This window comes from Sesamum indicum, unplaced genomic scaffold (genome assembly GCF_000512975.1).
Source record: "Sesamum indicum cultivar Zhongzhi No. 13 unplaced genomic scaffold, S_indicum_v1.0 scaffold00335, whole genome shotgun sequence".
NCBI lineage: Eukaryota > Viridiplantae > Streptophyta > Magnoliopsida > Lamiales > Pedaliaceae > Sesamum > Sesamum indicum.
The window spans coordinates 4785-26737 of NW_011628228.1; the positions used below are offsets into that span (position 1 = coordinate 4785).

Consider the following 21953-nt stretch of genomic DNA (forward strand, 5'->3'; position numbering starts at 1 on the left):
TATTTTAAAAAAAATATAATTTTGTATTTTGAAAAAATGTGTAAATATATATATTTCGCACTTTCGAAGGGTCCAAATGTAATTATTGCATGTGTCTATGTTGGGGTGAATGATTAGGTGCATGAGAGCTATTTGTTAGAGTTACATAATTCTTGAGTGTTACTATATTATAATATAAGCTAATGAAAAATCGTCATTTTCAAGCTACGGGCCTACGACGGACAACTGATGGCTATGCCTAAAAGCGCCGTACCGTGTCGAATCTGTCGGGTTAAACACGAAGAATAAATAAGCTTGGCACACAATAAATATAATATTTTTAGACAAGATCATGACATTCTACAATAGTTCAAAAGGATACACGTGTTGAGTCGAGATCTATTAAACAAAGATCTATTCCGCTTTATATTAGATTCTAACAAAATATGTAGACTTTCCTTTTTTTACGATCAAATAAAATGATTGTAATTTTAATCTTTTTAACATCATACCAACACATGTAACGATTAAATCCCGATCATATTTCATAACTATCTAAACACACAATCTATGTTCTGTTCATCAAACTACAAAGTATATCTTTGTCCAAGCAATGGATCTCTAGAAATCAAGACTTCAACCATGAACTTGTATCCATTTCAAATCCCAACTAAAATCAAACACACCCAAATTAGATTCATAAAATAGAACCCTAAATTTTAGGGAGCTTGTACTACACCCAATCCATTCTATTCCTTACCCTAAATTGTAGTCAGTGGGCCCAACCGTACTATGCTATATATACGCCCAAAATATTTCGGCGACAAAATAAAAATAAAATTAAAAGGAGAACAAAAAGGAGACGCACAGTTTCATTACAGCCGTAGTTTCTCTCTCTACGAGCTTTCTCTGTGTACTTCTTTTTTTCTCTCTTTTCACAGTGTTTCTCTGTCTTTGATCCCTGTGATTGACGAATGCAGGTTGACTTCTAGGCTGACTCATAGTTCTTTAATTGAATTGAGCTAAATGTTGTGTAGTTTTGTGTTCTGAAGAAGCGGGGAATTGTTGATAAACCCTAATCTTGCACTTTTTTCAGTTAGTGTTTTTGAGACTCTGAATGAAATTTTGAAGTGTTTTGGTGCGCCGGTTCGGTTTTTGTTTGGTCTATTTTATGAAATTGTTTGCTGAATTTGGTGGATTGACTGTTGTATATATGTTTTTTTGGAAATCCGAGTTAGTGGTTGGTGATGCGCTTAAATGTCTCTTTGTTTAATGATTTTTGGCTCTTCTTGATGAACGTTACTTGGGTTCGCAGTTTTTGGTTTCTGATCACCAAAGAGAAGTGCTGTGGAATGAGTTATGGATTTTCATGTTCTGCATTTAGTTTTCTGCTATACCTCACTTATTTTCTTTTTCCTCTCTTTAGGTAATGTTGCATATATCTGAATTGTTTTTGAAGGCATAGGACACTTTTTGGTTGTAGGGGTTTTTAAAGTTGTATGAAAATGTTGTTTTTGGTCATGCAAGTGTTTACAATTTTCTGTCCAGGCAATTTTCTCCAGCTGTAAAATTTGTCAGGTGGATTGCAGTAGTTAGCATATCTGAACTTAGGTTTTCCCTGTCTTAGCTGGGAAAATTATTTTGATTAATAAGTTTTACTTTGATTTGATGATTGCTGATGTTCCTGATGACTTGTTTTTGCTAGGTTTTGCTAGTTACTAGCTGCTAAAGTAGCTGACAAATGTTTGAGCGGAAACCGACTCTATAAATATGAGATTTTCACCGTAATTAATAATGGCTGGAAACGCGAGATTTGAGTTGACGTCAGCCAGTCCTGACTCCAGTTTTGCAGGGAACTTCCAAAATGGGCAAAGGGGATATGCTGTTCCCACTTTGGATAGGTCTACAAGTTTCAGAGATGGTGCCGATAGCAGGAATTTTGCTTCTGGGAAAGCAAATTCTAGGGCTAGTGCTACCCCTTCAGGAGAGGTGACTACACTATCTCAGTGCCTGATGTTGGAGCCGATTGTTATGGGTGATCCAAAGAATGAGCGGTCCGGTGACTTAAAGAGGGTTCTTGGTTCTTCTGTTGGGAGCAGTTCAGAAGACAACTCTTTTGGTGCTGCCCATCTGAAGAATTCGTCTCCTGGGGCTGTAGAGGAGTTGAAGCGATTGAGAGCGAGTGTTGCAGACACTTGTTTTAAAGCCAGGTAAACTTTGTCTTGCTGTAATTGTTCTCTTCGCAAAATGTCCCTGGTGCTGGGGTCTTGGAGTCAATGCATTTTAAATTGTCAGATTGCATCTATTTTTTCTTGTCGTGCTGATGTGAACTGTGACATATATAACAATTATGATATGCATTTATGTAATATTCTTCCCTCTCTTTGTTATGTCGTAATTTGGGACATTTGCCCTAAGCTGATCAAACTTGACCTTTAATCTAAGTATTATCTTCAAACTGATTAACCCTCATGCTATCCTGACATTTAATTATTATCCTAACCTGATTATTTATTCTAAAATCTTATCTCTTATTTTCGACCAGTGGTAGAGCAAAAAAGTTGGATGATCATTTAAATAAGTTGAACAAATATTGTGAGGCCGTGTCCTCTAAGAAGCAGCAGCAACGGAATGATATGATAACAAATGAACGCTCTGGTTCAACCTTGAAAATTGGGTCTTTGGTACATCGTAACCCTACAGAATTTGGAAGTCAGAAGTTTGATGATCGGCCTAAGAGTGTTGGACTTAATAAGCGCTTACGGACGTCAGTAGCAGAAACTCGGGTTTGTAACTGCATTAATTTCTTAATGTTTCCAGCATTTTCTGCTTTTGGATCTACATTTCCTATTCAAGAATAAAAGATCAACACGAGCTGCCGCCTCTTTAAATCTCTCGTCTTTTCTTCGGTGTTTATTTGATTGTGGTATGCTTAGTTAACAGGGGCCATGAAGGCCATGGAAAAGATTTCTTTCTTTTGTTACTATAAAATACTAGAACACATGTCAACCACACATTTTGTCTTGAGGCCTTTGATATCTTTGAGTGATAAATGTACATATTATGGAAAAGAGTATAGCTTATGATGTAGGCGAAATCTTGACAGCCACTTTTGGGAACAGTTTTCATGACCAGTATATTGATTTCAATTATATATTTTCATGATCATAGAGTAAAGCCCCAAAGAGAAAAATAATTTTTCTAATGTGACCTTCTGGTTCAAATTATTCAAAATAATGAGTAGATACTCTTTGTTATCTTTCTCAAGTATTTTAATATAACATAATAACATATGGTAGCTACTAAGATGTATATCTTTAAAATTGAGCAAATTTTTTTTTTTTTTTGGTTGGGTTTTAACAATCTTTAAAAGCTTAAAACTCTATTTACACAATGAACATTAGTTCCCATTGGACATTCTTGTGCTTTATAATCGCCTAGCTTATTATTCCAGTTCCATCATTTATCTTCTTATCCTCTAGGTCTTTGTGCTATTTCATTTCATTGATTTATTGAAAATGTTACCAATGTTTTCCCCACTTTCAGGCAGAATGCAGAAATAGTGGAGCATTACGGCAGCCTTTGATGGTGTCAAAAGAAAGAGACTTGCTAAAAGATACCAATGCAGACCATGATATGGTTGAGGAAAAAATAAGAAGACTACCTGCTGGTGGAGAAGGGTGGGACAAGAAAATGAAAAGGAAACGCTCAGTTGGTGCTGTATTTTCAAGATCTGTTGACAGTGATGGTGAACTGAAAAGAACTATGCATCATAAGCTTCCTAGTGAATCGAGCCTGCAGTCCGGTGATTCCAGGTATGGTTTCAGGTCAGTGAGTCCATTAAACAAACCGAAACACCTGTATTCTTTCAGTTATGTTGCTTGCTTCATTTTGTCATTGTTTTCTGGGTGATTCTGTTGGCATCATGTTATTAGTAGGATCATATAGACTGAAGATGGTTCCCTGGGTGTTAAATTCAAGATGGAATTGATTTTGTGGAACTTGGTGTGTAGGACGGAGTTGCATTTCTTCATTGTTTGTAGTGTGGATCTGATTTCGTGGAAACGTTGGATGGTTTTTGATATATTTTAGTGGAGTTCTCTGAGTATCATTCTCTAAACACTTTTGGGACAATTTTTATTTATATTGAAGTGGCTTACATGCTTTAAAATTTTCACTTCCTTTCTCATCTACAAGAGCTTTAAGCATTTCATGTTATATGTAGATGTGCATAACCATTGAACCGGTTTAGTCATTTACGTAAGTCGGGATGAATTAATTGGAGCTGAACACCCATTTATAAGCTTGGGTTTCAAATTCTTTTTTAACTAGCTTACATACTGTATGAGAAACATTAATTTTTAGTTAACCAATCTTTGGAGTGAGCATTTGTTGAACTGGAAGTAGCTTGGCGGCTTTCTATCTAATTTACTATTTCTTAGATTAAGTTGACTTCAGCCAAGCATCAACATCATTCTATGGTAGAAGTTCAACTTGTAGTTTGTTAGTTGACAAACCAAGCTCAAGCAAGCTTCGATTAATAGCATTTGGCTGAATTTTGAGTGGTTTGTCCATTGTCCATTTACTTATTATCATTGTTGTACCTTCTTTCAATTAAGAACCTACCATCTTGACTTTGTTTAAGTTATTTGGAACAATTTTTTGTATTACACTATAGTTAATTTTGTTGGTCTATCCTCTTGAAAATGATTATGCTCTTTGGGTATATTTCTTTTAAAACAAATTCATAGGTCCATGATTTTAGAAACCTTGTGCTCACTGTTCCTCCCAAAAATGATTTTGGCATCACTGGATTAAGAAGTCATTGGCTAATTTTCACAACTTTCCTGCCAAATCGTTATGAAGGGAGGTTAGGTTATCTATGTTGTGCAATTTATAGTGTTATTTGTTGGTACATCTTTCTTTGACTCTGAAAATTTGGTTTTTCTCTGACTCACTGAGTCAACCATGGTCTTATTCAAGCCAAATTGATATTCTGACTTGAGGCAATTTTGCTTTACTCTTTTGGTTTGTGTTTGGTTTTAATATATGAGGCTTTCGCTCTTGGAAATTGACAGATCAGGGGCCTCTGGTGGCAGTAACAAATTAGATCCTATATCCTCTCCCGCTGGTTCTAGTGGTCGTACAACCTTCAAAAATGAACAAGAAAAATCAATACTCTCAAGGGATCTTTCTGCTGGACCAACTAAAGAGCGGCCCTTAGGACGAGTAAACGTTAGGTAAAGTGCATGTCTCCCATTTTCTGTATGATTCGTGAAATTACTAGCATACTTGTAAACTTCTGATCTATCTTTAGCACATCACTCCCTCTGCTGTTGGTTGTCCAGCATAATGTTTTTGTTTGAGCTTAAACTAGATGTTATATGGTTGATACATGTGCTGGGTTCTTGATTTAGGATGAATAGTCGTGAGGACAACCATGCCACTGGTCCTGGTCCGATATTAAAAGGGAAGGCCTCAAGGGCACCACGAAGTGGCTCTATGGTCGCAGCTCATTCAGCTTCTAACAACCCTCGTATCTCCGGAACTTTGGAGAGCTGGGAACAGCCCCAGGCTGTAAACAAAGCTCCTACAGTTGCTGGGGCTAACAATCGGAAGCGTTCTATACCTGCAGGATCATCATCTCCACCCATAACTCAATGGGTTGGTCAGAGGCCACAGAAGATTTCTCGAACGAGGAGAACAAACCTAATTCCTGTATCGAACCACGATGATGTACAGATGCAATCTGAGGGATGCTCACCTTCAGATTTCAGTTCCCGGTTGAGCGCTGGTGGTACCAGTGCTTCTTTACCAACAAAGAGTTCAGCCAGTGCAAACCAGAATACTAAACTTAAACCTGAAAATGTTCCATCTCCTGCAAGATTTTCTGAAAGTGAAGAATCTGGTGCTGGTGAAATCAGAATAAAGGAGAAGGGTTTAGACCGTGCAGATGTGGAGGAAAAGGATGGAAATGCTGTGCAGAATGTTGGGACTACCACGGTTCCAATGAAAAAGAATAAAATTATGGTCAAAGAAGAAATTGGTGAGGGTGTGAGGAGACAAGGGCGTAGTGGAAGAGTCTCGCCATTTTCTAGGACTAGCATTTCTCCCACTAGAGAGAAGATGGATAACTTGATGCCAACCAAACCTCTACGAAATGCAAGGCCCGGTTCTGATAAGAATGGAAGGTGCTGGAACTTTCCTCGCAGATTATCTGACATCAACTTCTATGTTTCCTTTTGTTGTTTCCTCTTACTCATGAAGGCGTTTGGTGTTACTATTACAGCAAGTCAGGCCGTCCTCTAAAAAAGCAATCAGAGCGCAAAGGCTTTTCTCGTCTTGGCCACATGGCTACCGGGGGTTCCCCAGATTGTAGCGGTAAGCCTTGATGTAATGCATTGTTGGAATATCTTTGTCTTTTCCTTGCCTTGCATGCCTTCGATGTCAATGCAGCATTGGAGAAAATTAGCCATTTATCCTTTTGATGATTCACATGAATTGGTTAGTGGATGATACTTTTCTTGCTGTCAGTCTATCTCCTCTTAGTTCTCCATATGCTGCTCTGACTGCATGGGCTGTTGGTAATGCTTATACGTGCCTTCGACCACTGCATTAGATATCTAAGAACTAGCGCCTACTGGGTGCTGTTTAGATGGACTATGTCCACTCCAGAATGGTATTTGTTTGGAAGTACATTCCGAAGTTTGTTTTTCTTTACTGTGGTAACGTATGATTACTTTTCAGGGGAATCAGAGGACGACCGTGAGGAGCTCTTGGTAGCTGCTAATCTTGCTTGCAGTTCTAGCCGTATGCATTCATTATTGGTTCCTTTTTTTATCACATTTACCATACGACTTATCTCAAATATGCTGGGTGAATAATTTACTATTATCTTTGCTTGATGCAGTTAATGCATGTCCTAGTGCATTCTGGAAAACAGTTGAGTCCTTGTTTACTCCTATAGGCCCATATGAAAAATCATACTTATCAGAACAGGTGATGACTTCAACATATTTGTAAAACATATATATCTATTGCTAGTTGATTCCTAATGATTTTCTTTTTTATTTTTTCGGATCAGCTTAAATTGGCTGAAGGATCACAAACAAGTTCTTATCAGAACTGTACCCATGACAATGCTGTTCAGTGGAAATCGGTTAGTAATTGCAATCTCCCATCATATCTCGCCATGCATTGGCCTATATTCAAATTTTATCCCTCTTATAATTATGTGGTCCAATTTGAAAAAAATCCAGGGGGGAGCCTTTGTACCAAGGATTATAACACATGGACCACTTATCTGCATGCACTCTGCTGTGCTATTTCTCTTTGAAAATGTTTGTGGGGACAAATTGTTGGAATTTTATGTGAATCTATTCATCTAATATTCAGAGTGTACTTGTTTCTTATCAGGATGATTATGTCCCTGAAGAACTTGCAGCGCCTGACTCTCTCTCTTTTGGAAGAAATAGACACATGAAAAATAAAATTGGGTTGAAGAATTCTTCAGATGGGATGGAATTTGTTGAACAACTTCAAAATTCTTCTGTATTTGGGTGCTCAGAAGCAGAGAAAAGATACGACATAGTTACCCCACTTTATCAAAGGGTACTCTCAGCTGTAATTGTGGAAGATGAGGTCGAAGAATCTGAAGAAACTGGATTTGGGAGACCTAGAGGTTCAATTAATGATTCTTGCCTCCTTATTAGTGCTGAAAGTAAACAGATGGATAAGCTGGACCTCTGTGATCCAACTTTTGGTGTTCAGACTCAGAAAAATGGTAACACACACATAATCTTTTCTTGTAACGGAAATGCAGACTTTGAAAGGAGCTCTGCTGCCCAAGAGGTGCTGCAAAGAGACAGTGGATATATGCACTCTGAGGTTGAAGTGTTGGTTAGACTTTCAAGATGTGATTATGTTCCCCAGAATATGCAGACAAATAATTGTGGCATTCCTTCCTTTGATGGCCAATATGAGCAAATGGGGATTGAAGAAAAGCTCATTCTAGAACTACAAAGCATTGGCCTATTCGTGAAAGCTGTGGTAATAGTTGGGTTTTTAGTAGCAGATTTTGATCATAAGTTTTCGTTGTTCTATTAGTTCATCTATGGAATATGGTCCTTCCTCAATTAATTGCAAATTTCAGAAGTGCTGCGAGTTACATATATATATATGTGTGTGTGTGTAGTCTGATGATATGTCACATGTTCAATCATCTTTACTGCTCATGTAAAGATCACTTTCTTGGCTTACTTATTGTTTGTCATCATACAGCCTGCTTTGGATGATAAAGAAGATGAGGTGGTGATTAACAGTGAAATTGATCAGCTAGAGAGGGGGCTTCATGAACAGGTCATCTTGCACAGCATTGATTACTTCTTCCTTTTTTTGGGTGCTGGCCATTAATATATGGTTCAAAGAGCCATATGTTTTTTCCCTTTTCCTTCTTTTGTTTATTGAAGTCTTACTAAGGCAATATGCCATAATCTTTATTTATCTTAAATTCACTTGGTATACTTCATTTTTTTGTGCTTTAACCTCCAGATTGGGAAGAAGAAGTCCTGCTTGGATAAAATATACATGGCTATTGAAGAAGGCAAGAACATTGGAAGAGGGTAAATACATGTTATTCGGACTTTTTTCATATTCCTTTTAACCGATGTGTGATTAACTGTAACAATGTGGTTCATTTCCTGTAATGATAGACAATTTTTACTCTCCTCAGGGACCCTGAACAGGTTGCAATGGACAAACTTGTTGAGTTGGCATACAAGAAACTTTTGGTCAGTATGAATTATTCTCTAATCATTCTTCTATAGATCGTTATAAGCCTTCAAGGAGAACATACATGTCATTCATTTTTATTAGGCTTTTTCTTATCCATTTCATGAAGTAAGGTTTATTATGAAAGGACCTCATAAAGGAGAAAGTGACTGGTAATCTATCAAGGGGGGGGGGGGGGGGGATTTGATTTTGCCATTTGCTCAAGTTGTTTGTCTGTAGGTTTAAGTAACTAACTATTGTTTTAGCAATCACGTTTTGTATTGCTGATAAGATGTTTTCAAATAGGTTAGTTGGAAATTTATTTCATATGAAGCCTAGTGCTCTGGGACAAAGTAATGTCTGGATAATCTCTTTGCTTTAGCTTGAAGAGGGGGTATATATTTGTTACTGTAAGAGTCATTTCAGGTGGGTTCCTATATCAACAAGCATAGAAAACTAGACTAGTTCATCTATTGGGCGGGCTGCAGGTTGACATGAATGGCATTAGTTCAGGTGGTGGAAACTGTCTGGATCTTTCTGAAGTCTTAAGGACAATTAATGCTTCTCCGAGAAGATGGGCTTCAATGCATGTTTGTTACCAAGTTTTTTGGCAGCTCATTAGTACCTTAAGTTCTCATTATGTACTTCAGTTCCTTAGATATTATCATCCTTGTATGTTAAATTTCAAAACTACCTCCAGATTTGAATAGTGAAAACGCCTCTTGGAATGATTGACAGGCAACTAGAGGAAGCTTTGCCTCTAAACATGGGATTGCAAAGGTGTCGAAACAAGTTGCTTTGGCTTTTCTAAGGAGGACGCTAGCCAGATGCCGGAAATTTGAAGATTCAGGAGCAAGTTGCTTTTCTGAACCTGCACTTCGGGATATCATTTTTGCTGCACCTCCTCGATTTTATGAAATAGAGCAGGTTGCTGGTGCAAGTCTGGCAGGTGCTAATGGTAAGTACTTCAATCTTAAATGCAGTCACCAAGGGATTGTTGTGCGAGTGAATGTTCATAACAGTTACTGTATGGTAATTGGTTTTACTGTCTCAGCTCCTGCATAAAGCTCTGAGTTATATGAAATACGATATTGCTCTTAGAACCTTTTGATTTTTATTTCGTGTTGCTAGCTCATGGGCATTAGTTTGTATTGAACCTTCTTATATGGTGATGCAGATGGCTGTTCAGTTGATACTTTGATTCACCAAACTGATCAAGCTTTTGCTAGAAATGGGCCAATATCAAATAGAGCAAAGAGAAAGGAACTATTGCTTGATGATGTTGGCGGGGCTGTCTTTAGAGCTTCATCTGCTCTAGGCATTTTGGATGGTGCAAAGGGAAAAAGAAGTGAAAGGGACAGAGATAGAGACACATCAATCAGAAATACCATAGTCAAGGCTGGACGGTCGTCAATGGGTGGCTCTAAGGGTGAGCGCAAAGCAAAATCAAAGCCCAAACAGAAAACAGCTCAGCTTTCTACATCAGCAAATGGGTTTGTCAACAAATTCACAGACACAACAAATTCCGTACATCCATCAGCTAGTGGTTCTGGTGAATCGGCAAATAGCGGTAACCGGAAAAAGGATGTTAGATTTATGTCCTCTGGTAATGTTCCCCCAGCTTCATCGAACGATATGGAGTCTATGGAGTTTGCTAATTTGCCATTGAATGACATAGACGGTATAGAAGAACTAGGTGTAGAGTCTGACATTGGTGGAGCACAGGATCTCAATTCTTGGTTCAATTTTGATGTGGATGGGTTACAAGACCATGATTCCATTGGCCTTGAGATACCTATGGATGACCTTGCAGAATTAAATATGTTTTAAGATTAACTTCTTATTGTACAGCTTGTGGAAGACTTAATTGGCTGCAGAAGAGTGGTTTTCTTTTGTTTTTCAAGGGGTTGGGGAATTTGTTGGTTCGCACTGCCTTTAAGATTCGTCTTGGCAAAGTGTGCCAGTTGTAATTATGGAATTACTTCGTAGAAAATTGTTCAGGAAATCCTTGTAAGTTTATGTATTTCAAACAACATGTCCTTGTCAGAACTATCAAAATTACTCAGTCAGCATCTTCTTATGGAAAAGCTTGAATTGTTTATAGTATTATGGTAATTATGTGGATAATACTTTTTTCCCTAGTCAAATTCATGTCATACTTGCAGATGACGTTATACTTCGTTTGTCTAGCTTTGATTTCAGATTTTTTGAAGTGCAATTTGGGGTTACAAGTTCTAGCGATTCATTACAGAGACAGACATGATCACATTGTCAGGTACTTAATTCTATCGCTGTATCTCGTTTTACTATTAAATAAGAAACATTATTCCCCCTTTTGCTGAATTGATTACCAGCAAAAATGTTACAGTTTGATATTTCCTTGGTCTGTTGTATGGATGTTTCTTTTTCATGTAAATTTATATCTATTTACAGTTTGACATGAAGATCTTCCTTTTTCCTTTTGAGTTGTTCTTTCCTGCTACTTCATGCTGATTGTAAGTGTAGATTTTGGGATTTTTGTGAGAGGCTCAAGATTGTGAAGTATGGTTTTGCCCCTCGGTTAGGCTTGATTGATACATCACAAGATGATATCTATTTTGAACTTAAACCTGATATTAGCCATTAAAATTCATTGTTATGTACCTCTGTCGGAGTTTAATTTGTCGTTTTTCTATGTTTGGAAACTAATGATTGGTTCATGATCATGTTTCTGTCGTATGTATACATGTATGTATGTATGTGTGTGCTTCATCATCGAGGGTCATTTTATTTAATTCGTGATTGCCGGTTGTTGAAATTTTTGATTGCTTTGGGCTTTGTTTGGGATTTTGGGGTTGTGCCTCGCGACTTCTCTATTATTTTGCTAAAATATCTCTCGACTTACATATAAAGTAGCTAATATATAGTAGCACTGTGTAATCAAAGTTCTCAGTTCATGTTTGATTTGGTAACTGCAACTTACTAGTATCCTATCATTTTTTAAAATCTTTTATTTTTCTTTTATTCAAAAGTTTTTATGGCCAAAATTTATGAACATATATATATATATATAAAGATATCAATTATTTCATTTTTTTTTTCATTGATGTGTAATTATAGTTAAATATCTTACGCGCATGAGTGTGCCCGACTGTGGTTGTTAGTAATTTCATTTCCAGACACTGTTGCAGAAATGAAAATTGATTTTTTTAAGGTTTTCTTATCCTAAAATAAATACATCTAACTATTGGGTTTCGGAATAAAAAATTAGGGTTCATGACATTATTTTTCGCTTAAGTTTGATGTAATTATTATAGGTAGATTTGTTCGAATTTAAGAAGTTGTATTTAGTACTTTCACGTTCGACGTCTACCAAACAAATTTAATTGTTAATTTTATTAACAAAATTAAATTTAATTGTTAATTGTATTAACGAAATTTGTTGAGATCCCCGCAAAAGGTTTTATCTCTTAATTGAGTGAATTAAGTGTTAGATAGTTATATGAAATCTCCCCAAAGTTTGATTTGAATATAAATAGACCTTATAATTTTTTATACATATAAAATTTTCCTATCTTTTTATTATTATATTCCGTGTAATCTTATTTATTTGTTTGATACCGCTGGTATTATTATGTTGAAAGAATGACATATTTTAAACTAATGTTTAGTTTCAAATTACAACAGTATTTCCAAAATTTTGACTATAATTGCACAGATTCTTTTGAAATTTGTCTATTTATTATCAACTTAGTTTGAAATTTAATATTTTGTAACTTGTGATAGGATTTTAAAATTACATTCCGTAATATTAATTACCATCTTCTAGATTTGTTGAATTAAATTACAAAAGTTTATCATTTTATAATTAGCCCCTATATTCTAATATTTATGCAAATAAATGATAAAATATTTGATATATTTGAAGGCACTTTTGGTTATAGAGGAAACTATGTTTCAATCTCAAATTTTAAATCCATGATGACATAATAGTTTTATATATTAATTTGGTTTTTTCGCTTCTAAATTTTCACTCATATATTTTATTGTTTTATTGTTAAAATGTAAGAAAATTCAAGTTAATTTTTGAAAGTATATATATATAAATGTTGTTTCATATGACTATCACAATTATGTAAACAAACTCATTACTTTTGGCGAATAACATAAAATAAAATAAAAAGATATCAAAATGAAAATTAAAGATAATTAAATGCTAAAAAACTTAAATTGAAGTAATATAGTATACACTTATCCATATCATGGCAGACTTTTTTAGCTCTAAATTTTATAACAAGTTGGAAACATTAAATTTTCAAATTAAGTAAATATAAATCAAATAAATTACAATGAGTTTGTATAAATTTAATTAAAGTTTCAAAGATATTTAAATTTAGACGAATTGGTATTAGTGAATATACATGCAATTTTAGATACTTTAGAAAGATGTACCAGACTATTTATATAGTAGTTATTTGTGATACACCTTATATGTGTGCAAATTTTTATAATTATTTAATAAAAATATATACAAAATAATATTAAATTTTAAATTTATGAAAAAGTTTTGTCAAAAATAGATACATTAAGAATGAAGTAACTATCAAAAGATAACGAGGAAATGGGAAGTCAGAAGAGTGGGTGAGTGGAAAGTTACATAAACTAATAAATTTAATTAAATATTAAAATTGATACATCAAAATAATCAAGACCCTAATTCACTCATTTTTAATTATATATAGTATAGATATATCACAGAAAAAAGGGATAATCACACTCCCCTCTGCTAAGATATGATGTAATTACACGTATACCCCTTATAGTTTGAAAAATTACATCTAGCATTCCTGAGGTTTACTTCCGTCTAATAAATAAGTTCATCAAATAAATAAGTTTATATATTAGTCAAAAATCATTGAATTTGCTGATATTAATAAAAAATTGAATGAAAATATGATATTTACTTTTGATTGATTTAAAACTGACTTGTTGTAGGTCAAATAATTTTTTTCGAACTAAATTATTCTAATAACGGTGAAGATATACCTCATCACATGTATTAATGCGTGAAGACATATGCAGATAATATGATCATAAAAAAATTTATTTAACCTGCTATAAGTCAATAATAAGTTAATTGGGGGTAAATATTGATCTTTTTTAAAAAAATTCAATTAATATGAGCAAATTCGTTAAATTTGACTGATGGAGGAACTTATTTATTAAGCGAAAATAAATTTTAAGTGTTGGATATAATTTTTCATATTATAGGAGATTTATGTGTTATTTCATCAAACATTAGGAGGGAAGAGTGCAAAAAAAAAAAAAAATCAACTATACCCCAACTTGAGAGTTGCAAAATTAGAGTAAGTTGCAAGTGCTATTACCGATAAGGCTGCCAAATCGTTAGCACTAACGATCCATGCTATTTTCTTTTAAAAGGCCGTCAAATTGTTAGTAGCATTAATGATTTCAACGTACATATATATATATTATTTAATTCAAATTTTATTAATTATAATTGGTAGTATGATTATTCAATAATTTAGTTTATCAATTATAATAACTAAGTGTTAATTATTATTTTTAATTATTTAATATTTCTGTAACTAAAAATATTAACAAAAATATATTGAATATTTAATTAATTTTTAACAAGAAATTCAAAAGTTTTATGTACAAAAAAAAAATAAGTATTGGCATTATTATTGTGTTGTCCAGACCCTGCCTTTGTTGCTTTCACTGTGTTTGTGATTAGGCCATCTTATTAGGAATTTGGATAATATGTTGTCAACCCTAACAAATAGAGACGGATAGTAGTGTCGTGGATTAGCAAAAATAAAAATATATTAAATATGTAATTTATTTTTACCAAATAATAAAGGCAATAATTTAGTACAAATAAAAAGAATATAATCAAATATTAGCTTCATTACTCTACCATCTCCAACCCCGCCTTTGCTTCCTTGCTCGTGCTTAGTCCATCTCATTAGGAATTTGGGTAGTTTGTCGTCGACCCCGATGAGTGGAGACACTAAATTAATATCCCAAATTTCAATTGGTCCACGATATTACTCTTCGTTTTTTACTTGTCCAGGTCAACGACAAACTATCTAAACTCCTATTGAGATGAACTGGCCACAAACACGAACATGGCAGCAAAAACGGAGTTGTAGATGGCAAAATAATGAAGTCAATACTAGTACTAACGACTCACCCTAGTTTTGCAACTATATTCAACTATGCAACTTCTTTATAATATATATATATATATATATATATATATATATATATATATATATATATATATATATATATATATATATATATATATATATATATATATATATATATATATATATATATATAGATGATGGTAACTTTAAAAAAGACCAATATATCCTCCGGATGAGGGTAAAAAGGTCTACATACTTTGAAGGTCTTTGACCAGGAGTCAATCCCTTGATGGTTACATATTCAGAACATACTTACTGCCTAGAAATGAGGACACTTAGCACCATTCACGGGTTGTGGACAATGAACGTGGATACGTGCATAAACCTGCCAATGAGGCGGGATAGCAGGAGATATAAGGAAAGAGAACGTATTTGGAAAAGGTAAGTTCTATCTTTTTGCTAGTTGTCTTTTATTAACATTAAAAGCGATCTTGAACGGACTAAAAAACTGACTTGAGCGTCGGAGCACCTCCGTCGGGACATATCCCGGCTAAGTGATGTTCGTTTCTTGTCTGCAAAAAACATTATTGATTACGCACGCAGAGCAGCTCGTTAGCTTGGGGAGAAGCTGAGTTTTCGAGCCGGATCATATATATATACATACCTGCACTCGGATCAAACTTCTTCAAGAGAGGTTTAAACAGTTAAATCAGTCATCTAAGGAGTAATTTTCATTCAATTTTTATGCCGACATCGTCAAGATGGTTGGGTCTATTTGTTAGATTATAAGAAATGATAAGAGTACTAAATGTGATTTGGTATCCCATGAATTGACCAAGGGCACTCTTGTTATGCCATAATTCCAATTCGGATTGACATTATTCCAACCAATTGGCAAGACTCCAAAGTCTTTAGCTCAAGGTTCAGCCATCAATACATTTTTACAATAGAAACAAAGCAGAATAATTTTAAACGCTTACTGTTCATACTATCAGAAACAAATCGTAAGGATTAACGATCTTGCAATCACATTTTGTCCAATCCTAGTTCCAAATGATGCAATAATTACGGCAAAAAAAAGAAAAAGAAAAAAGTAACTGACTGATTTGATTCTATGAGGACAGATATATGACAGCAACTCATCGAGAGCATGTACTTTACCTGAGGAGGTGAGCCGACAGTTTGCAAAGGCGTTGTTTCCTCCAAGTTTAGCACAAATGTTACAGCTGAACTGATCATCATCCGCATCACTGAGTAATTGATATCTTGTCAGACACATCTTCAACAGAAATTTGAAGGTTTCATGATACATCATGAGCACAACTGAATGAGATCCTTGACTGTCAGAAATGTAAAACTTGCATTTGGAAGATGGAGTCCTAGATCATATTCCTTGTCATCAAACTCGGTCTGTTTAAGAGTTCTCTTGTAACTCGTGATGGCCGTCCTCGGGTGACCTCTTGCAATGGATACCTGCAGCACAGAGATGAATGCAACACAATTTAGAGTGGACCCGTTGTGCCTTTGATAGGATAATATGCTAATCGACCAAATTATCTAAACCAAGGAAGTTTATACATCCATTCATATACCCTGAAGTATACACAAACATGTTTGTCAGACACAGTAAGTCAATTTCAATTGCGCAAGACAAGTTTTAGACTTTTAAACATAACAAACTACAATCTCATGTGGTCATTGAGTTTACATTTTAAGTATACCCAGTGGTCTGTTCTCAAGAATGTCCCCGAGTATGTGGTTCCTACCTCGAAAGGCCAGATCAATTATTTGAAAGCTGGGGATAATTAGTGGCATTCAGAAACCACGACCTTCATCAGTCAAGGTCCTTTGTTTGCAGATGCTTGTGTGATTGCACTCACTATAATAAAACTCAGCTACAAATGGCTTGATATAGATCTGAAATTCAAGCATTCAACACTGGCAATAGTTTGAATTTTTTTTTTGTAGGAAATCGACAGGCTTTGCGACCAATGTCATTGGCACACTTTATGTCAGTTATGTATAAGTAGTCACTCGTTTAATGAGATAGTTTGGTTGTCTAATTGACAAACGCCATGGACAATCAAGGTCAATATCAAGATGAGGTAAAATCTCGAGAAGGGAAACGTAGTGAAATGATTGGCATGATACTATAGTCATTATCTTTTCGGACAGAACTCAGAGTTAACGAACAACTGCCGTCAGGAGTCAACTTCTCAGTACACCAACTTCAAAATCACTTGATTTGGAGCAGCAAATTGGTATCTCTTGGCCCCAAAGGAATTATGCTGTAATTTATTATAAAAGACTGAGAATGGCCCTGGCCATATAACATACAAAAGACAAAAGGAAGTAGTAGGACTAGTTGAAGACTGACCGAATGGTTTTGTCCCAGTTCTAGAAGCCAAAATTTCCAATCTTTCAATTTTCTCCCAGAAACTTTGACAAATATATCATCCCAGCTTTTGTGGTGAAATTCCACTTCATCCAACTTGTAACCTACACCACTACCCATGGCCTTGACAAAAGATTCCTTCAGGGACCAATATCTGTTTGAATTATTGGCATAAAGAAACCCAAAGAAGCAGGAAGCATATTTAGAGGAACAATAAAGTGAACATGGCATTATTTCTTCTCATGTTCAATCCAGTTATCTTTCTTTGATCATGGCTTCAATTTTTTTGTATTTGAGGTCAAAGAGGATTTGATTTCAAGTACTTCCAAAGATAGAAAGTGATGCCAAGTAAATGAAGTTGTATTGATAAATATGCTTTATGCAAAACCTTAGTCTTAGATGGTTCTTGTGGAGAATGTGTTCTAAAATCAAACATGTTTTCTCTTACTACTACCAGTGTTAAGTTCCATATACAGTGAGGACATTCAAATAGGAGTTTTGGAATGAATAAGTTAATATAAAATGTACTAGTGATGATAATGCTTCGGTCATTATGCACCCAGAAACATGAGAATAGTAGTTTTTACTTCTTTAAGTCAGATTCGCCCATTTGTAACCTTAATCAAATCCTTCTTTTATGTTACTGGAATTCGTTTCCTCAAAGAAATCTTTATGCTCTTGTTAAGAACGGGAGGTAAAGGAAAAGGGCAGAAGTAAAGAAATCTGAAAGGACATTTTTATCACATTAGCAAATTGTGTCTTCGCTAAGTCAGCAGTCTTAGTGGTCTTGCCATGCACAGATATTTTCCATAGGTAGAATAAGATATTAGTAATTTTCCATAGTAAAGGAACTTATGCTCAAGAGGATCATATACACCAGTCACTGGTAGAATAGTAAGGCACAGGAGACTGTCATACCTGTAAAAAGTTTTCAGCATCTCATCAGAAGAGCCAGCATTGAGGATGCAATACCATTCTAAACTAGAGAAGTATGATGAGAAACTCTGTATGAACTTGTCAGCTGTTTCATTCACAGGAATGGAATGAGAAACGATATCCACCCCCACAAGGCATATAGGTTCTGATGCTATTGCAACATAGTCACCATGATGGGATGCATTAAAGTTAAAATTTGGAAATCCCAACTTCACGTTCTCACCTACCTAGCAGGAAAGGATAGAAGAAGAGATATAAAATACATCGTAGTGATGACCATGACAATTTCCTATTTGCTAACATAACAGAAAATAATGCAGATAAAAAAGCAACATGTTGCTTTTTGCTAGCATTTGGAGGAAATAATGCACATAACGGCTATAAATCCAGGCTCTGAACACAATTCCATGACACCCATGTATTTTTGCAAAGTAAATTTTATCCTGAAGTGGCCTCATGTTGTTTTATGGGTTAATTACCGACTTCTGCTGTTGCTAACGTAAGTTAACAATTTTTCCCTATTATCTTCAAAATTATGAATACTCACTTTTGTTAGCGTTAGCATTTTTCATTAAAACCATAATGGACGGGTGTAGATGCAACGGGAGAATTTTCGAAGGGGATATAAGTGTAATTTTAGAACTTCTTTGGGGGATAATATAATTTCGCATTTAGACCCCAAGTGACTCTGAGAAATGCTAAGAAAGGGAAATACATAAAGAAGAAATCTCACCAGAAGAAGCTATAATTTTCATCATTATCACTTCTGAAAGTGGCAGCTTGTTGTGAAACAAAAACCAAATTACACCATTTCATTTGAAACTTAGAGGTAAAATCCTCGAAACAGCTTTACAAATCAACCTAATTCTGGTAGGTACAAACACATGATTGTGCCACAAAATCTTCATCACAGATCACTATCCCTAAAGAAAAAGTATCTGAGAATTTCATTATAAATTGCAATTAAAATATATCATATCAATAAAAACTTCTATTTGCAACATTTTTCTTGCCTCTTGTTTTCAGATATGATTCATGAAGCTTGCATATCTTTTCCGTTTGACGTATATGATTGTACCGTCTTTTGTCCTTCCACAGTTCACAACATAACCATCCAACTAGACTATGTAATTCTACCTCAGCTTAGTGAGAGAAGGATGCAATCAGCTGGCTTACATTCCCATCGTAGAAACCTAGTTGAACTGTAACCATGAAAGGAATATAGGAAAGCAGTACTCCGATAAAAATGTAGCTATACCAGAAAGGGTTTTCCCTCAGGAGTTCGTCTGATAACGATATCATCAAATGTGATTCCTAACACTTGATGCACCAATGCATACTGCAACAACCGGCTTACAAGTGCCCGTTTCCGATCCTCCAATTTCACAAACCTAACAATTGAACATCACTTCAAATTCATACCCAAACTCTTTTACAAAACAATTGAACTTTTTCAGGTGCACATACAACTCCTAGACAAGGTTGAAACTGAATAATCGATTCAAACCCAACAAACAGGAAACTTATCTCTAAATAGCTTATACCCACAAAAATAGACACAATAAGTAGAACTATCAAGTCTTCACTAACTTTTCAACGCATAAACAATTGCCCTCCGGCTTATCAAAATGACAAGAGCACAGAATACCGATAAAAATTGCTTAAAACTCCAAGAAATAGGATAAATTTTAGCTCGAACATATATTGCAGAAAAATGAAAAGTAAAAAAGCAATTACCTGGTGATGGAGGCGTACTCGTGGTGGGGTAGAAAAGCCATGGCCTGAGAGAAATCATCCGATGAAGGTTCCCACTCAGCTATGTCAACAACCCATCTCTGTACACCTTTCTCCAACTCCATTTATCACCTTATAAATTGCAGTTACGGTCGCCCTTTTCTTGTTTTTGCCGGTCGAAGCTTTTCCTAGTTGGGTAGCGCAGTCATGAGTCATGAATCCCACACAACTCTCATGCTAAAAGGCCTCCTTGATGGATAAAGGGTGCCCTTTAATTCTATCCCAAGTCTCGCAATGAAATAGGGAAAATTGCATTTTTTTTTTGGCTCATAAGTGGTTCTATTTTAATTTTATTTTCATACTACATATGATTCGCACATTGTATTTTATGTGTAATTTTTTTTCAATTTCAGGACACAAGAGGGGCAGCTTTTAATTTTTTTTTGGGTAAATGTAGGAGAGTGGGTGCGAATTTGAGAGAAAAATGTACCAATAAATAAAAATATAGTGAAAAAAGTTTATTTTTTCTTCTTCCTTATATAAATAGTTGATTTGTTCTCTTGTCTCTTTTATTTAGTAGGAAAAAAGTGTAAAATATGAATGTAACTGGAGAAGTTTTTTTTCACTGTTGAAGGGTTGCAAAATTGGAAACATGTCAACTTATGGGACAAAAAATGCAATTTACCCAAATGAGATGCCATGAACAAATTCGAGATTTCGTGTTTCAGTTTTATCAAATGTGCGTGAAGGTATTTGCCTAGTTATTATAATTTATTTATTATTTTTACTCACGATAATGTATTGATTGAATGAAAAAATTGTCCTCTTTAAAAATAAAATTGATATATAACTTAATTTATCAAGATGCATGATAAAATTATCCCACTTCAAAAGAAATCTATCCCATGTAGCTACTCATCCCTTCATACTTCTATTTTACCCTAACTAATTATCATTTGCACGCGATTCTTGCGAGCATATAAAATTTTTCTTGGCGTTAGAGAATAAAAAAAAAAGAAATGTGTGAAAAACATATATTATAATTATAAATTGTGACAAATGTGTAGAAGTAAGGTGAGAGAGAAAGGTAAAGTAGTGGGTTGTTAACAGAAAAAAAATAAAAAATAAAATTGTGAGATTATTAAAAAATTATTAAAATTATTAATTTGATGAAATTTTTTTGAAGGAAAAAAATAATATAAAGGATAAATTTGAATATTAAAAAATTAATATGACAAAAATATTTTCTTTTATGATAGTATAGATGATTAAAGTACATTTGATGTGTGTTATTATTTAATTCTTTATTATATTTACATAATTAAATAAAAAAGATAATTATATTTACACCCCTCATCTATTGTCTTTTTACAGAAACCACCTATGCCTTTTGAAAAATTACAAAAACCACCCTTGGCAGCATTTAAAACCCAAAAGTGCTCCTGTTGGCTAGGTCGACCTTTAAAATAATTTTTTAAAGATAGAAATGTCCTTAGAGGTGTTTTTGTAATTATCAAAAGGTAGAAGGGGTGTCAAAGTAATATTAAGAAGATGAGTAATATGAAACCATTTATTTTTTTATACCAATTTTTAAAATTAATTTAAATTATTTTATTAGCTTTTTTTTATTAAATCTATATATAAAAATATACCTTTTAATAATTAAAATATTAAATTATTTAATTAATATATAAATAAAATTAGTTAATAGATTACAAGTTTAAATTAAAAAATTATCACTCTTGTATAAGTTATTTAAAATTATTAAAATTTTAGTTATCCTCTATTTTTATTTATAACTAAGTTTTACTAAAATGAAAGCAATTAGCAAGATATTTTTGTTATGTGTATCTCCTGAAAAATGCAAGCATTTATATACATAGACACACATATGTATAGAGATAGAAACAGACCTCCTCTGCTCGTAAAGTCCAGCGATTGTCATTTATTGCTGCGATCTTATCACTATTAGGATATATCTGTAG

At 34.4% G+C, this 21953-nt stretch overlaps 2 protein-coding genes across 5 annotated transcripts; one reads left to right on the forward strand and one right to left on the reverse strand.

Moving 5' to 3' along the window:
- The first annotated feature begins 806 nt into the window (after positions 1-806).
- LOC105180111 lies at positions 807-10829 on the forward strand. 4 transcript variants are annotated; one of them, XM_011103762.2, is made up of 17 exons: positions 807-959; positions 1685-2189; positions 2525-2765; positions 3526-3806; positions 5058-5219; positions 5397-6170; positions 6269-6360; positions 6727-6789; positions 6890-6978; positions 7064-7138; positions 7396-7660; positions 7802-8028; positions 8260-8337; positions 8530-8600; positions 8711-8768; positions 9487-9706; positions 9926-10829. In XM_011103762.2, the coding sequence occupies exons 2-17, from the start codon at positions 1774-1776 to the stop codon at positions 10576-10578; spliced, it is 3765 nt and encodes a 1254-aa protein (XP_011102064.1). In that variant the 5' UTR covers positions 807-959; positions 1685-1773; the 3' UTR covers positions 10579-10829. The 4 variants fall into 4 exon arrangements, with proteins under 4 accessions (XP_011102064.1, XP_011102062.1, XP_011102063.1 ...); XM_011103760.2 differs by having other exon boundaries at positions 7396-8028; XM_011103761.2 differs by having other exon boundaries at positions 3526-3794; positions 7396-8028.
- Positions 10830-16073: 5244 nt separating this feature from the next.
- On the reverse strand, positions 16074-20231 carry LOC105180112 (L-aminoadipate-semialdehyde dehydrogenase-phosphopantetheinyl transferase). Its single transcript, XM_011103764.2, has 5 exons — positions 19972-20231; positions 19493-19625; positions 18217-18461; positions 17281-17452; positions 16074-16376 (listed from the first exon to the last, which is right to left on the reverse strand). Exons 1-5 carry the CDS (start codon positions 20091-20093, stop codon positions 16215-16217), a joined length of 834 nt encoding a protein of 277 aa, XP_011102066.1. The 5' UTR covers positions 20094-20231; the 3' UTR covers positions 16074-16214.
- Between the last annotated feature and the right edge of the window lie 1722 nt (positions 20232-21953).